The 16,183-nt window shown below is 63.3% G+C and overlaps 2 protein-coding genes across 2 annotated transcripts; both read right to left on the bottom strand.

Annotated features, from left to right (window-relative positions):
* Positions 1-7,372: 7,372 nt before the first annotated feature.
* Positions 7,373-11,151, bottom strand: CALM3 (calmodulin 3). The gene is made up of 6 exons (XM_086769212.1): positions 11,029-11,151; positions 10,222-10,252; positions 8,750-8,893; positions 8,561-8,667; positions 8,352-8,487; positions 7,373-7,784 (listed from the first exon to the last, which is right to left on the bottom strand). Exons 1-6 carry the CDS (start codon positions 11,029-11,031, stop codon positions 7,756-7,758), a joined length of 450 nt encoding a protein of 149 aa, XP_086625338.1. The 5' UTR covers positions 11,032-11,151; the 3' UTR covers positions 7,373-7,755.
* Positions 11,152-11,656: 505 nt separating this feature from the next.
* PPP5C (protein phosphatase 5 catalytic subunit) lies at positions 11,657-16,176 on the bottom strand. The gene is made up of 6 exons (XM_086769213.1): positions 16,165-16,176; positions 13,596-13,683; positions 13,419-13,459; positions 13,124-13,302; positions 12,566-12,647; positions 11,657-11,943 (listed from the first exon to the last, which is right to left on the bottom strand). The coding sequence occupies exons 2-6, from the start codon at positions 13,678-13,680 to the stop codon at positions 11,881-11,883; spliced, it is 450 nt and encodes a 149-aa protein (XP_086625339.1). The 5' UTR covers positions 13,681-13,683; positions 16,165-16,176; the 3' UTR covers positions 11,657-11,880.
* Between the last annotated feature and the right edge of the window lie 7 nt (positions 16,177-16,183).

Below are 16,183 nucleotides of genomic sequence, written 5' to 3'. Positions count from 1 at the left end.
CTGCTGCCGCACTGGCAGCGAGGAGCAGCCCTGTGCTGCGGGGAGCACGCTGGGGAGCGGCAGGGCTGACGAAGCTCTGTGCCTAGGGCTTGCCGCGCGACCCCTGAGGAACCAGAGCCCGGAGATGGTGTCGGAGATCTGCAGCGGTGAGTGGAGAGCATGGTCTGGAGGGGACGCCTGGGGGTCTCTGCAGACGCGGGCGTTCATCTCAGCTCTGTTTCTCTCTGTCGCAGCCCTTCAGAACCTGGTGAAAGACCGCAAACCCTCCATCTCGTCCCTGGCAGCTCAGACCCTCCTCATCCTCAGGTCTCCACAGGAGAAGCCAAGATCAGGACGCACCCCGCGAGCACTCTGCTGCTGCTGCTAAGCCAGGCAGCGGTGCGGCCTTCTTGGGAAAAGGGCTCTATTTTAATAAAGCTGGAACAGCAGCCCAAACCCGCGGCGTCCTTCACGTGTGTGAGAGACACAGCCAGGCCAGGGCCCAGGAGGGCTGGTCCCTGCTCTGGTCACCCCACTGTTTCAGAGGGGATGGAAACCCCAATATCCAGATAGCGCTGCTATCCGCTCCACATGTCCCTTACAGTGGTGGCTCCACTCGTGCCCTGGCTATCTCGACAGTTTCAAGGCGTTTATAACAAGATACGTAGCAACAGACACGTCGTCTTAGGAAGTGCTTACTTGTGAAATAGTTGCGCCTTGGTAAGTGCTCTGCCTGAGCTGAGCGCACTGATCAGGAGTCGAAGCAAGTGAGAGGTCGACTAGGGAACACAGCGAGGCAGAATATTCACGTCATCCCTCCAGAGGACCCTCGGAGACCACTGACTCCAACTACTGAGCATGCGCAGTGGAGCGGAGAGTAGGGAAATAAGGTACAGGAAATTGGATGAATATGTATAAATATCTAACGACACCTTGAATAGTGTCAAGGGGCTGACAATTCCTCACCTCCCGGCTTTTTCACAGGCAAAATGGGAGTATGGAATTCTGATTCCCGCTCGACTCGTAGTCGATATTTTAAAAATTTTTCCATTATTTTCTCAAGGCCGAGGGCAAAGGGGAAATGGCAGCCCCCAGAGAAATGAGGCTTGCCCAGAGAGCTGCGCGACACCCGGGCTCTCCGGTAGCCCTGTTGTGGCTGGCCAGTTTAGTCAAGATGTAGGCTTAGCTCCCACCACATTCTTCTCTTCAAAATGCTCTTTTTCTACAGATCATTTCTTAGTGTTTGCATTAAGATGTGACTGCTTCCATGAGGCAGAAAACTTAAAATGGGGCTTGTGGGAACCGCTGGTGCTCTTCACAGCAAACCGAGACTGACACATGGTAAATACACCTTTCCAAAGACCAGAGGTCTTGTTTCCTGGCAAGGTTGGTAATGGGAAGAAGTTTGACCGCAGGGCTGTTGCTGATGGCTCTTTTCCACCCTGCCGCTCGGTTGGTAGTTTCAAGGGCGACGTTTCCTAGCTGCCACGCTTGAATTAACCGTGAGTCCCCGGTGAAAGACGTCTTTAAGGTCGCAGGTTTTCCGCTAAGCCGTGAAGTGGAGAAGAGGAAAGGGACCCAAAGCCCTTTGCTCCCTCGCACACGCGTGCTTTGGCATCGCGGGCGTGTGTGCTTTGATATATCCTCCCACTCTCGCCGCAGCCCAGTTCCAAAACTGAAGACGTCCGCCAAAACTGAAAACGTCCCGCTACTGCTCCCACACGGAAAGTGTCAGCCCTGGGAGGGAGCTGTTGCTTTCGGGATCTTGCATGAAATTTCAGTATCTTTGGGGGCTCTTGGGCTACTTTTAGTGAGGAGTGGGGGCATTTTTGCACCATTTTTTGCCATGGGAGCAGTATTGGATGTTCCCGGGACATTTATAAGCTTTTTGGGAGTAAAGCTTCAAAAATACATAGTGAGATGCCGTAGGGTTGTCACGGAAGAAAGCAATCTTTTTTTCCAGACATTTCCGGAGATCTTCAACGCTATGGTTCACTGCAAGCTGGCTGTGAGAAATAGCACACACCACAGAATTGGAGCACTTGAGTGGGAGAAAAATGAGGAAAAAAAACCCCGCCTTGTGCTACTTTCTCTGCTGGCACTACAGATGCTCCGCACCCATGGTAACCTCTCCAGAGGCTCTTTCTGCAAAAAGTCATTAAAATTTTAATGTTACAACACCCAGTCTGGAAATGCGAATGTTGACTCAGTGCTGTCCCTTTGTAGCCAGAGAGTCTGAGATTTTTTTTTTTTTTTTTCTTCCTTTTTTCCAGAAATCATTGCTGCTTGGGAGGCGATATCTGGTTAGGTGAGAGAGGAGATTTTTTGAAGGACAAGGTGCGGCAGAGCCACGTGTCTTTGTCTCTGTCCCCCGGTGCCACCAAAGGGCTCATCGGTCTTTCTGATCCGATAAAAGTCTTCTCACTGAATGCTGTCTCTACAGGAGACAGATAAAAGTATTTCGACTGACTTCTCGGTCTATCGAGGTCAAAGACATAACTCCTAAACGTCCCAGATTTAACCCAAAGAATGGTTTTGCCACCTCTGGTCCCCACAGCCAGGTTGGAAAGACCAAACAGATTATATGGGATATTTTTGTGGTTTCTCCCAGGCAGTGGAAACTTCTCGGGTCTTCTCCAGCTGGGGGACATTTTCTAGGCTTTGGCTTCACCAAGTCTTGCTAAATACCAAGAGGGAAAAGTCAAGCTTCTGCAAGGGCTTCTCTGGGCTCATGGAGGTGCCAAGCACCATCCCATGTGGTAGCACATTGTCATTTGGAGATATTCAAAACTCAACGGGACCAAATCGAGGACAAACAGCTTCAGCTGTCTCTCCTTGAGCAATAGGTTTGGAATATAGGATCTCCAAAGGTCTCATCCCACCTCAATGACTTTCTGATTTTTTTTTTTTTTTTTAACCAAAACCAAGATCAGAAGTATTTCTTCTCTCTGTCATCTCCAGGGTGTGAAGATAGTTGTACCTGTCACTTTCTACTCACTTCAGTTTCAAAGTGCCCACTTGGAAGGATCAGCGGTTCACTACTACCAAACCAGGTTTCAGCTGGCCAAGAACATTGTGCATCTTCATGGGCTGACATGGACACACCCGGTGGGGAGCTGGAAACCTTCGCTTTACCCTGCCTGCATGATTAGGAGGGGAAGGGCTTGGTGGTGGTGTGAAGTGGCCAAGAGGAAAGACCATAACCACGATCCTGACATGTCCGTCACCAAGTCCACGATCATGTCCGTGACCATGTGCACGGCTATATTCATGACCATAACCATGATTGCAACTGACCGTGAGGCAACCAGAATCTGGGCTCCTTGTTTTGTTTGGCACTTTTCTTTGGGATGACACCATCTCCTCATTGACTTTGGTGCCCCAGATGAACCGCTCTGCCACCAAAGCATCTGCCGTTGATGGTATCTCAGGGCCCTTTGAAGCTCTTTAAAGAGGGCTCATATCAACCCTTGGATGAGATGTTCCATAGGGTGATATCTACGCGGCAACGTTGCCTGTAGGTGTAGGAGCCACTGAGACTTTCTCAGCAGCCACTGACCTGCTGCACCACTTATGTATTTCCTCTTCTCTTTTGCTCTAGCCGCAACCCAAATTTGTACAAAGTTTACTTGACTGCAGCTCAAAACCTCCATTCTTCTGTCCAAGGCAAAGGCTTGTATTGAGCAGACCCTCACTGTCCTCTCCCACTGACCATGGGATAGAACATAAACTTTGCTTTCAGAGAGGTAGACATCCTTTTCTCCGGGGGCAAAAAAGCCACAACGAGACTCTATGAAATTCTAAATTATTGGACAGATGCAACTGGATGCCTTTGAAATCATTTACTTCATGTATCTCCAACGGCTGAATAAGATGTCTAAAAGAGTACCTTCTTGGTCTTGCTCACCTTCCTGAAAGCTGTGTCTTTGTGTGGGAGATGGGATTTCCTCCGCCTCATCTGAATGCATTGCTGTTGCAGCATCCAAGGACAGAGGATTTTGTCATTTTTGGAGGGAGAAAGAGCTGCGATGGAGTTCTTCCCCTCCAGTGTCATGGAGCTGCCAAGGTAAGGCCACCAAAAATGTCCCTGCTAGCTTCTGGCACCTGCCTTTTCATAGAATTGTTTGTGCCTGGGATTGCCACGACCCAGGTGCAGGACCTTGCATTTAGCCTGGTTGAACTCCATGAGGTTGGCACGGGGCCACCTCTCCAGCCTGTCCAGGTCCCTCTGGATGGCATCCCTCCCTTCCAGCGAGTCGACGGCACCACACAGCTTGGTGTCGTCGGCGAACTTGCTGAGGGTGCACTCCGTCCCACTGTCCATGTCGCCGACAAAGATGTTGAACAGGGCCGGGCCCAACACGGACCCCTGAGGGACGCCACTCGTGACCGGTCTCCACATGGACATCGAGCCGTTGGCCACCACTCTCTGAGTGCGGCCATCCAGCCAACTCCTTATCCACCGAGTGGTCCGTCCATCAAACCCATGTCTCTCCAGTTTAGAGAGAAGGACGCCGTGCGGGACAGCGTCAAAAGCTTTGCACAAGTCCAGGTAGATGATGTCAGTTGCTCGTCCCTTGTCCACCGATGCCATCACCCCGTCATAGAAGGCCACCAAACTGGTCAGGCACGCTCTGCCCTTGGTGAAGCCGTGTTGGCTGTCACCAACCACCTCCTTGCTCTCCATGTGCCTGAGCGTGGTTTCCAGGAGAATCTGCTCCATGACCTTGCCAGGCACAGAGCTGAGGCTGACCGGCCTGGAGTTGCCCGGGTCCTCCTTGTTCCCCTTTTTCAAAATGGGGGTTATGTTCCCTCTCTTCCAGTCATCGGGGACCTCACCACACCGCCATGGCTTCTCAAATACGATAGCCAGTTAGTATGTGCTGTCCAAACGCCTAAAGCAATAATTTGATTGGTTAAAGACGTATACTGGATACAGTCATGTACTTCTTACTTTGTCCATCGTACCGTTGCTTCTCAGCACGTAGTCTCGCTTTGTCCATTGTGCTCAGGTCCTGTTCACTTCGATACCTTCGCCCACGTTCCCATCCGCATAGCTCTCTTCGCTACATTTGCGTACAGCCATACATTTGCTCGTATTCCCACGCGCTGCGTCGATGGCCTGCTGCCCGCGGAGGCCGCCGGCTCACAGGTTAAACAGTCCCATTGTGTCCGGATTGCTCACGATCAGTCCGTTGCTTTCCAAACATCCCACATGGGTGCACATCAACTCTTCCTGTTCGTTCCCCCCCACGTGCATTGGCATAGCGGCCCTTCAGCTGGGCCCCCAGTGAAGCCAATTTGCTGGCTGGAGCGGCTGGAATTCCTTTGAGCTGCGCTCTAGGTGCTCTCCTGCTGCCCTGCGGTCCTTCCCCAGGCTCCGGGCGCCTGGTGCTGGCACTGGCGCCATTCCGACAGTGGCGCCATTCCTCCTCCCCCTCGGTTTAAAGCCCTCTTCACCAGCCTGGCCAGCCTTTGGCCGAAGACGCTCTTCCCTTTCTCTGTCAGGCGGAGCCCATCAGACCCAGGAGGGCAGGCTCCTCAAAGCCAGCCCCACGGCCGAAGGAGCCGCAGCGCTGGCCGTGGCACCGTTGGCCACGTGTCGACTGGCCGGATCCGACCGCCCCTTTCAGGCCCCTTCCCTGCGCGCAGGAAGATGGCCCGGCATCCCATCAGTTGCTCCCAGGGCCCTGAAGTCCTTCCTGATGCTCCTCAGGCCGCTCCTGGCTGGGTCACGGGCGCCCAGGTGAACACCAGCAGTGGATAACAGCGCGTGGGCTGTACGGGGTTTGCAGTCTCTTGGCGACAGCCCCGCTACGAGCCCCAGGCCAGCAGCGCACCTCTCTAGAGAGCGCGTCGGGGCGCCCGCTACCATCACCCGTCGCCTTTCCTTCGTTTCGCTGGTCGTTACACGGGCAGCGGGTCGGGTGGCCTCACTCGCCTCCAACGGCTCTCCTGACGCTCTGGCTCCGTCCTTGGCGGCCTGCGGGGTGACGAAGGGGCTCTGCCAGGCCGCCGTTCGGCCTCGAGGGTCAGGTGGGATGAACGTCCTGAGCTGGCACAGACGGTCACCGAACGGGGCCCGGTTGCAGGGTGGTGGGTATTTCGGGTCTCCCGCTCACCCTGCCGAGCCGCGGGCGCCTGGCAGCTCTTCCGGCTCCCCCAGGGTTCCCGGTTGGGGAAACGCCCCCGCACACCACGCTAGGACTCTCTGCTGCAGATCGTAGCTGTTGCCTCGGCGTCCGAGTCGTATCACCCCCCCAGCGGGGAAGGGAGCAAGATCCCAGAACGCCGATCCTCGCCACGGCCAGCTCGATTTCACCGCTTTTCTTCCCAGCCCGCGTCCGTTCCACCCCGCAGCACCGCAGCCACGTCTCGGCCCCGGGACAGGGGGAGAAGTCCTGCGCTCAGCCGCGCTGCAGGAGCCGGGAACTTCCTCTGCCGAATGCAATCGCAGTTCGGACTGTGACGAGTTTTTCTGGGGGGGAAGGCCCAAAGGACCGGATGGCCCCAGACGCCTGGGTCTGCTGCACAGCCGGGTGGGACCAGAAGACGATTCGGGCGTCGGATTCGTCGGCGATCCCGGTGTTGGGGCGGGATCAGCAGCAGAGCACCCATGGGTGGGGTTGCCCCCCGCCCCCTCCAGCATTGCCTTTGGGGGCAGCCTGTGACATAGCACCCCACACGCAAGCCGTCAGCCCCACCCAAAACATCAGGCGGGCGCAGTTGGGGTGCGCAGCTGCACCCCCACTGCGCTCCAGCTACACCCCTGCACCCCAGCTACACAACAGCTGCGCCCCTAAATCCCAGCAGAACCCCTACAGCCCTGCTGCACCCCCAACTGCAGCCACACGCCCCGACTGCACCCCAAACACACCCTTGTCCCCCAGCTACACCCCAACTGCACCCCAGCTACACTCACACGCCCCGACTGCACCCCAAACACACCCTTGTCCCCCAGCTACACCCCAACTGCACCCCAGCTACACTCACACGCCCCGACTGCACCCCAAACACACCCTTGTCCCCCAGCTACACCCCAACTGCACCCCAGCTACACTCACACGCCCCGACTGCACCCCAAACACACCCTTGTCCCCCAGCTACACCCCAGCTGCACCCAGCTACACCCTGATGTGAGCAACGCCCCCAAACCCGCACAACTGCGCACCGCTGCGCTGCCCCAGCAGCCCCAAACCCCCCCTTACCCCCCGGGCGGGGGGTGCCACCGGTGTCACAGCCCTCATCGAGGGCCCCTCGTTACAGCGCCTCGTTAAGGCCGCGGGAACTGCAAAACCAGTGGTTTATTTCACAGCTTTAGCCACCCACGACAGCGTCCAGCAGCCCCCCCACGTCCCCCCCTAAGATCCCCCCAAAACCAGGCCCAGTCCCAGCCACTCCAATCCCCCCAAAAAGCCCCAAAACCAGGGTGTGCTCCTGGTCCCCCACATCCAGGGATTGCCGACCCTCCCGGGACCCCAAACCCCACCGAAATGCCCCAAAACGCTCTCCTGGGGCACGGGGGGGGTCCTGCTGTGTCCTGGATCTCTCCTGGACCCCCCCCAAATCCCCTCTGGGGAAATGGCGTCCCCCATGCCCCCCCAAAACACCTATGGGGAATTTGGGGTCTCTCTGGCCCAGCGGGGCTCCTCTCCCTCAGCACTCCCACGGGTACCCCCAAATGGTGGATTTGGGGTGCAAGGGGGGGGCCTGGGGACGTCTTGGTGGCAGGGACAGGCAGTGGCAGCTGGGGGGTCCCGGTGGCCTCGTGCCCCCTCACTTTGCCGTCATCATCTGCACGAACTCTGCCGGGAAAGAGAAAGGGTCAGTGGGGACAGGGACACGGTGGGGACAGGGACAGGGCAGGGACACGGTGGGGACAGGGACACGGTGGGGACAGGGACAGGGCAGGGACACGGTGGGGACAGGGACACGGTGGGGACAGGGCAGGGACACGGTGGGGACAGGGACACGGTGGGGACAGGGCAGGAGGGAGGACACGCTGGGGACAGGGACACAGCAGGGACGGGGGACGCCGGGGGGTCCCCAGGAAGAGGTGACACGCTGGGGTCTGATCCCTTGAGGATGGGGGAACGCGGTGGGATCCCACCTTTGCGGTGACAGCAGACAACGGGTGCCGTCCCCGTCCCCGCTCCTATCCCCAGTGCTGGTGCCAGGAGCGGCGGGGAGCGCGGTGGCGTCCCAGGCCAGCGGTGACAAGGGACAAGGTGGTCCCAGGCCAACGACGGCAAGGAACGCAGCGCGGCTCTGGGGGACGAGGAGCCCCGCGGCTGGGCGCCAGCAGGGACCTGGGGGTGGCAGAGGAAACGCTGGGTGACAGTAGGGACGCCCTGGGTGACAGCGATGCTCACCCTCGTAGTTGACCTGTCCGTCGCCGTCAATGTCGGCTTCTCGGATCATCTCGTCCACCTCCTCGTCCGTCAGCTTCTCCCCCAGGTTGGTCATCACGTGCCGCAGCTCCGCTGCGCTGATGTACCCGTTCCCGTCCTGGAGTTGGGGACGTGGTGGTGCCGCCGCTGCCCCACCCGTCCCCCCGTCCCCAGCCCTGTCCCCGACCCACTTTGTCGAAAACGCGGAAAGCCTCGCGGATCTCCTCCTCGCTGTCTGTGTCCTTCATCTTCCTGGCCATCATGGTGAGGAACTCGGGGAAGTCGATGGTGCCGTTGCCTGGGGGCCAGGAGGGGCGCGGAGGGACAGTGAGCAGGGGGACAGGGGGACACGGGGACACAGGGGGACCGGCGGGGCTCACCGTCGGCGTCCACCTCGTTGATCATGTCCTGCAGCTCGGCCTCGGTGGGGTTCTGGCCCAGTGAGCGCATGACGGTGCCCAGCTCCTTGGTGGTGATGGTGCCATCCCCGTCCTTGTCGAAGAGCGAGAAGGCCTCCTTGAACTCTGCGGAGCGGCACCAGCGGGGACAGGGTCACGCGCTGGCACCAGCGGGGACCGGGGACAGCCGGGGGGATCCATGGGTGGCCCCAGCCACATGCCTGTGTCATCCGGACGGCCACCGTCCCCTCCTGCGTGCTCTGGTGCCACCTCCCAATGCCTCAGTGTCCCCTCGTGGGTGCCACGGTGTCACCCTGACACCCCAGCGTCCCCTCGTGGGTGTCACATTGTCACCCTGACAGCCCAGCGTCCCCTCGTGGGTGCCACGGTGTCACCCTGACACCCCAGCGTCCCCTCGTGGGTGTCACGTTGTCACCCTGACAGCCCAGTGTCCCCTCATGGGTGTCACGGTGTCACCCTGACACCCCAGCGTCCCCTCATGGGTGTCACGTTGTCACCCTGACAGCCCAGCGTCCCCTCGTGGGTGCCATGGTGTCACCCTGACACCCCAGTGTCCCCTCATGGGTGTCACGTTGTCACCCTGACACCCCAGCGTCCCCTCGTGGGTGTCACGTTGTCACCCTGACAGCCCAGCGTCCCCTCATGGGTGTCACGTTGTCACCCTGACAGCCCAGTGTCCCCTCGTGGGTGTCACATTGTCACCCTGACAGCCCAGTGTCCCCTCATGGGTGTCACGGTGTCACCCTGACACCCCAGCGTCCCCTCGTGGGTGTCACGTTGTCACCCTGACAGCCCAGCGTCCCCTCGTGGGTGTCACGTTGTCACCCTGACACCCCAGCGTCCCCTCGTGGGTGTCACGGTGTCACCCTGACACCCCAGCGTCCCCTCGTGGGTGCCACGTTGTCACCCTGACAGCCCAGCGTCCCCTCGTGGGTGTCACGTTGTCACCCTGACAGCCCAGCGTCCCCTCGTGGGTGTCACGTTGTCACCCTGACAGCCCAGCGTCCCCTCGTGGGTGTCACGTTGTCACTCTGACAGCCCAGCGTCCCCTCATGGGTGTCACGGTGTCACCCTGACAGCCCAGCGTCCCCTCGTGGGTGTCACGTTGTCACCCTGACAGCCCAGCGTCCCCTCGCGGGTGTCACGGTGTCACCCTGACACCCCAGCGTCCCCTCGTGGGTGTCACGTTGTCACTCTGACAGCCCAGCGTCCCCTCATGGGTGTCACGGTGTCACCCTGACACCCCAGCGTCCCCTCGTGGGTGTCACGTTGTCACTCTGACAGCCCAGCGTCCCCTCATGGGTGTCACGTTGTCACCCTGACACCCCAGCGTCCCCTCGTGGGTGTCCAACCCCACCCAGTGCCCCCCCGCTCCCCCCTGTCCCCCCCAAGGTCCCCTTCCCCTGCTGTCACCCCTCCTTGCGTCCCTTCACCTGCGATCTGCTCCTCGGTGAGCTGGTCAGCCTTGGGGGGGGAACACACGGGTAAGGGGGCACCCCCAGGGCCCCCCAGCACCCAACACCCTCCCAGCACCCACAGCCACTCCCCGCACCCCAAAACTCCCTCCCAGCCCCATCCCAACACCCACGGCCCCTCCCAAACTCCCCCAACCCTCTCCCAGCACCCACAGCCCCCCCAGCCCCCCAACCCCCCCAGCACCCACAGCCCCCCCAGCACCCCCAATCTCCCCCAACCCCCCCAGCACCCACAGCCCCCCCAGCACCCCCAATCTCCCCCAACCCCCCCCAGCACCCACAGGCCCCCAACACCCCCAATCTCCCCCAACCCCCCCAGCACCCACAGCCCCCCCAGCACCCACAGCCCCCCCAGCCCCCCCCCAGCACCCACAGCCCCCCCCAGCACCCCCAATCTCCCCCAACCCCCCCAGCACCCACAGCCCCCCCAGCACCCACAGCCCCCCCAGGCCCCCCAGCCCCCCCCAGCACCCACAGCCCCCCCCAGCACCCCCAATCTCCCCCAACCCCCCCAGCACCCACAGCCCCCCCAGCACCCCAAACCCCCCCAGGCCCCCCAGCCCCCCAGCCCCCCCAGCACCCACAGCCCCCCCAAACGCCCCCCCAATCCCCCGACACCCGTAAGCCCCCTCCGAACCATGGTGACCCGTTGCCATAGCAACCCCAGGCCCGCCTCCCCCAGCAGCCCCTCGGTTGCCATAGCAACCCCGGTGCACGGCCCGCCCGCCCCCTGTCGCCATGGCAACGCCGGTGCCACCTCCTGACCATGGCGCTCCGGTAGCGGCGCGAATCCCCGGCGGCGCGGATCCCTCCGCTGCCCGGGCTCCTCTGCGCAGGCCCCGCCCCCGGCGGAAGGATCCCTCTCGCTCGGTGTGAGCCACCACCTCATTGGCTGAGGAGGCCCTCCGGGCTGAGAGCGCAGCTCCGATTGGCTGCCGCCGACCGCAATGCGCCAAAGAGAGCCGCGGGAAGACCCGGAAGTGGGCGTTGCTGCCGGCGTCACGTGAAAGCGAGAGCTCCGCCCCTCCAGCCCCGACCATTCTGCGCGGGGGGGGGGTGGAAGGCGTGGGGGCGTCGCCATGGAAACGAGCCGCTCTCCCCGCCCTCCCGCCAATGGGCGCGCTCCCGTCGCCATGGCGACACGCGCGAGCTGCCGGTCGCCGTGGCAACAGCGGGGCGGTTCCCGCCCCCCCCCCCCCGGCCGGGTCCCGCCGCGCCTTTTACAATAATTAACTTTATTTTAACATCTTTAGCTACAGACGGTGAAACGCCGGGGGGGGGGGCGGCGGGGGCCACGTCCTGAGCAACCCCCCACCTCCCCACAACGCCGCCCCTCCCCCACCTCCATGCACCTACTGCGTGTTGGGGGGGGGGGGGGGGAATGCCACCCCCCCCCCCCCGGCACCTCCCACACGCACCTCTGTCCCCCCCCACCCCGCTCCCCCAAACTGGGAGAACTGGGGAGCAGTATAAATACAAACTTCCACCATCTTCCACCTGGGGGGCACTGGAGAGGGCGCCCGTGGGGGGGTGGAGGGGGCACCCCTGAGGTGGGGGGGGGGCGAGGAGGGGGGCGGACGACACCCCTGACGGGGGTGGCGGGCACCCCCCCGGGGGTCACATCATGCCCAGCTGCAGCAGGGTGTTGGCGTACATCATGGGCTTGACGTTGGGGTGAGGCTGGGGGAGGAAAAAAAGGGGGGGGGGGCACGTGAGGGGTTAAATCCCCCCCATAGTCCCCCAACCGCCCCCCATCAGCACCCCCAGCAACCCCCCCAATAACCCCCCAGCCCCTGAGACTCCCAAATCGCCCCTACGAACTCCCCCCCCCCGGCCTGGGGAAGGGTCTTAGGAGGATCTGAGGAACTGGGGGGGGACGGGGGGGGGGGAGATGGGACGGCAGAAGGCTGGAAAGCTGCGGGGGGGCTGCGGAAGGTTTTTGGGGATCCCCGGAGAGGGCGTGGGGGGGTTCCCAAGGTTTGAAGCAGGGGCGGGGGAGGGCGGGCCCGAGGAGGGTTTGCGGGTCCCGAGGTTGAGGGGGAGCCCTGGGGTTTTGGGGGGGGGGGGGGAGGGGAGATGTAAGATGCCAAGATGTAAGCGGGGGGGGTGGGACTGTCACCAAAGAGGACGCGCAGGTCACAGATTTGGGGGCGGGGGTCTCTGGATGACAGGTTCAGGGGGGGTCCCCAGGGATAGGTTTTCTTGCGGGGGGGGGGTGTTTTCCCAGATCCAAGAAGTTCCCGGGGGGAGGGGGGGGGTCCCCAGGGAGGGGGGAGCGGGGTGTCGCCCCTCCCAGACTCACCACTGCTGTGAACTGGTGGAAGTCGGGGCGCAGGTCGCTGCCGCGCAGGTGGATGTAGGAGCCCTTGTTGCCCATCTGGTCGCTGCAGGGGGGGGGCGACACGAAGGGACGTTTGGGGACACCAAAGCACGGCCCCCTCAGCGGGGACACCGAGGCTTGGGGACCCCCAGAGACGGGGACATTTGGGGACACGGAGGGGCAGCTCCGCATGGGGACACCGAAGCTCGGGGACGCTGAGGAATGGCACAGAGACACCAGGGCTTGGGGACAAAAAAAAATTAAAAAGAGATGCTTGGGGACAGCAACAGCACACACCGCGACGTTGAGACACGGTGACAGCCCAGGGCCGGGAACACGGGATGCCTGGGGACACGCGGGGACACCCGCGGCTCGGGGGACAGCCAGAGACTGAGCCGAGGGGACAAAGCGGCTCGGGGACACGCGGGGACCCGGCCGAGGGGACCCTGGGGGCGAGGGCGCCCCGGGAAGCGGGCGTAACGGGGCAGTCCCTCCCGTGGCGCTGGCACGTCCCCGTCCCCAGGCGCCGGTGGCACTCACCAGTAGTTGGGGGCGGAGAAGACGGTGACACACTTGCCGTCGTGGGCCACCTCGTAGCCCTCGGGCTTCACCTCGTGGCTGCGGATGATGTAGTCCAGGCGGTTGCGCTCCAGGAAGCTCTTGGTGACATCCGGCCCGAACTGGCAGCTGACCCCGCGCTTGCTGACGGAGCGACCGTTCTGCGGGAAGGGCCAGGGTCACCGCGACGCCGGGGACACGGCAGCGGCCGTCCCCGAGGTGAGCTGGGGGGGGGCGACGGCGCGCGGTGGGGACCCACCACCGGGGTCGGACTCACCTGGGGCTGCGGGTCGGACCAGAGCAGGTCACACATGGGACCTGGGTCGGGGGGGGAAGCAGAGGGTGGGGGTCAGGATCCCCCGTCCGCCCTGGGAGGGGACATCTCGGCCCCGCGGAGATGGGGGGGACACCGCGGGGTGGGGACACGGGGCACCTCTTGGGGTCCATCTCCCACCTGAGTCCGGGGGCTGCCGGTTCCTCTCAATCTTCCGGATGTCGTCGAGGGTGACGCCGTCCTCGCTGAAGAGACCCCCGTGCATGATCTGGGACAGAAGCCACGGTGGTACGGGGACAACGGGACAACAGGGACTCGCCCCAAACCCCGCTACGGAGGAGGGTCACCCCAGATCCACAGGGACCCCCCAGCCAACCCCCGCCAGGGATGGGGATCACCCCAAACCCACGGGGACCCCCCACCCAAACCCCGCTAGGGATGGGGATCACCCCAGATCCACGGGGACCCCCCAGCCAAACCCCGCCAGGGATGGGGATCACCCCAAACCCACGGGGACCCCCCACCCAACCCCCGCCAGGGATGGGGATCACCCCAGATCCACGGGACCCTCCACCCAAACCCTGCCACGGATGGGGATCACCCCAGATCCACGGGGACCCCCCAGCCAACCCCCGCCAGGGATGGGGATCACCCCAGATCCACGGGGACCCCCCAGCCAACCCCCGCCAGGGATGGGATCACCCCAAACCCACGGGGACCCCCCAGCCAACCCCGCCAGGGATGGGGATCACCCCAAACCCACGGGGACCCCCCAGCCAACCCCGCCAGGGATGGGGATCACCCCAAACCCACGGGGACCCCCCAGCCAACCCCGCCAGGGATGGGGATCACCCCAAACCCACGGGGACCCCCCAGCCAACCCCGCCAGGGATGGGGATCACCCCAAACCCACGGGGACCCCCCAGCCAACCCCGCCAGGGATGGGGATCACCCCAAACCCACGGGGACCCCCCACCAGGGATGGGGATCACCCCAAACCCACGGGGACCCCCCACCAGGGATGGGGATCACCCCAAACCCACGGGGACCCCCCACCAGGGATGGGGATCACCCCAGATCCACGGGGACCCCCCAGCCAACCCCCGCCAGGGATGGGGATCACCCCAAACCCACGGGGACCCCCCAGCCAACCCCCGCCAGGGATGGGGATCACCCCAGATCCACAGGGACCCCCCAGCCAACCCCCACCAGGGATGGGGATCACCCCAAACCCACGGGGACCCCCCACCCAACCCCCGCCAGGGATGGGGATCACCCCAAACCCACAGGGACCCCCCACCCAAACCCTGCCAGGGACGGGGATCACCCCAAACCCACGGGGACCCCCCACCCAAACCCCGCCAGGGATGGGGATCACCCCAAACCCACGGGGACCCCCCAGCCAACCCCGCCAGGGATGGGGATCACCCCAAACCCACGGGGACCCCCCAGCCAACCCCGCCAGGGATGGGGATCACCCCAAACCCACGGGGACCCCCCAGCCAACCCCGCCAGGGATGGGGATCACCCCAAACCCACGGGGACCCCCCACCAGGGATGGGGATCACCCCAAACCCACGGGGACCCCCCACCAGGGATGGGGATCACCCCAAACCCACGGGGACCCCCCACCAGGGATGGGGATCACCCCAGATCCACGGGGACCCCCCAGCCAACCCCCGCCAGGGATGGGGATCACCCCAAACCCACGGGGACCCCCCAGCCAACCCCCGCCAGGGATGGGGATCACCCCAGATCCACAGGGACCCCCCAGCCAACCCCCACCAGGGATGGGGATCACCCCAAACCCACGGGGACCCCCCACCCAACCCCCGCCAGGGATGGGGATCACCCCAAACCCACAGGGACCCCCCACCCAAACCCTGCCAGGGACGGGGATCACCCCAAACCCACGGGGACCCCCCACCCAAACCCCGCCAGGGATGGGGATCACCCCAAACCCACGGGGACCCCCCAGCCAACCCCGCCAGGGATGGGGATCACCCCAAACCCACGGGGACCCCCCAGCCAACCCCGCCAGGGATGGGGATCACCCCAGATCCACGGGGACCCCCACCCAAACCCTGCCAGGGACGGGGATCACCCCAAACCCACGGGGACCCCCCAGCCAACCCCCGCCAGGGATGGGGATCACCCCAGATCCACGGGGACCCCCCACCCAAACCCTGCCAGGGACGGGGATCACCCCAAACCCACGGGGACCCCCCAGCCAACCCCCGCCAGGGACGGGGATCACCCCAAACCCACGGGGACCCCCCACCCAACCCCCGCCAGGGATGGGGATCACCCCAGATCCACGGGGACCCCCCACCCAAACCCTGCCAGGGACGGGGATCACCCCAGATCCACGGGGACCCCCCAGCCAACCCCCGCCAGGGACGGGGATCACCCCAGATCCACGGGGACCCCCCAGCCAACCCCCGCCAGGGACGGGGATCACCCCAGATCCACGGGGACCCCCCACCCAAACCCTGCCAGGGACGGGGATCACCCCAGATCCACGGGGACCCCCCAGCCAACCCCTGCCAGGGACGGGGATCACCCCAAACCCACAGGGACCCCCCAGCCAAACCCTGCCAGGGACGGGGATCACCCCAAACCCACGGGGACCCCCCACCCAACCCCCGCCAGGGATGGGATCACCCCAGATCCACGGGGACCCCCCACCCAACCCCGCCAGGGACGGGGATCACCCCAAACCCACGGGGACCCCGTGGCGCCCCCTCACCAGCACTCTGCCGTTGATA

This window comes from Chlamydotis macqueenii, chromosome 31, assembly GCF_036417535.1.
Source record: "Chlamydotis macqueenii isolate bChlMac1 chromosome 31, bChlMac1.mat, whole genome shotgun sequence".
Classification (NCBI taxonomy): domain Eukaryota; kingdom Metazoa; phylum Chordata; class Aves; order Otidiformes; family Otididae; genus Chlamydotis; species Chlamydotis macqueenii.
Note: the sequence above shows the minus strand (reverse complement) of the source record. Positions and strands in the feature narration are given on the sequence as shown.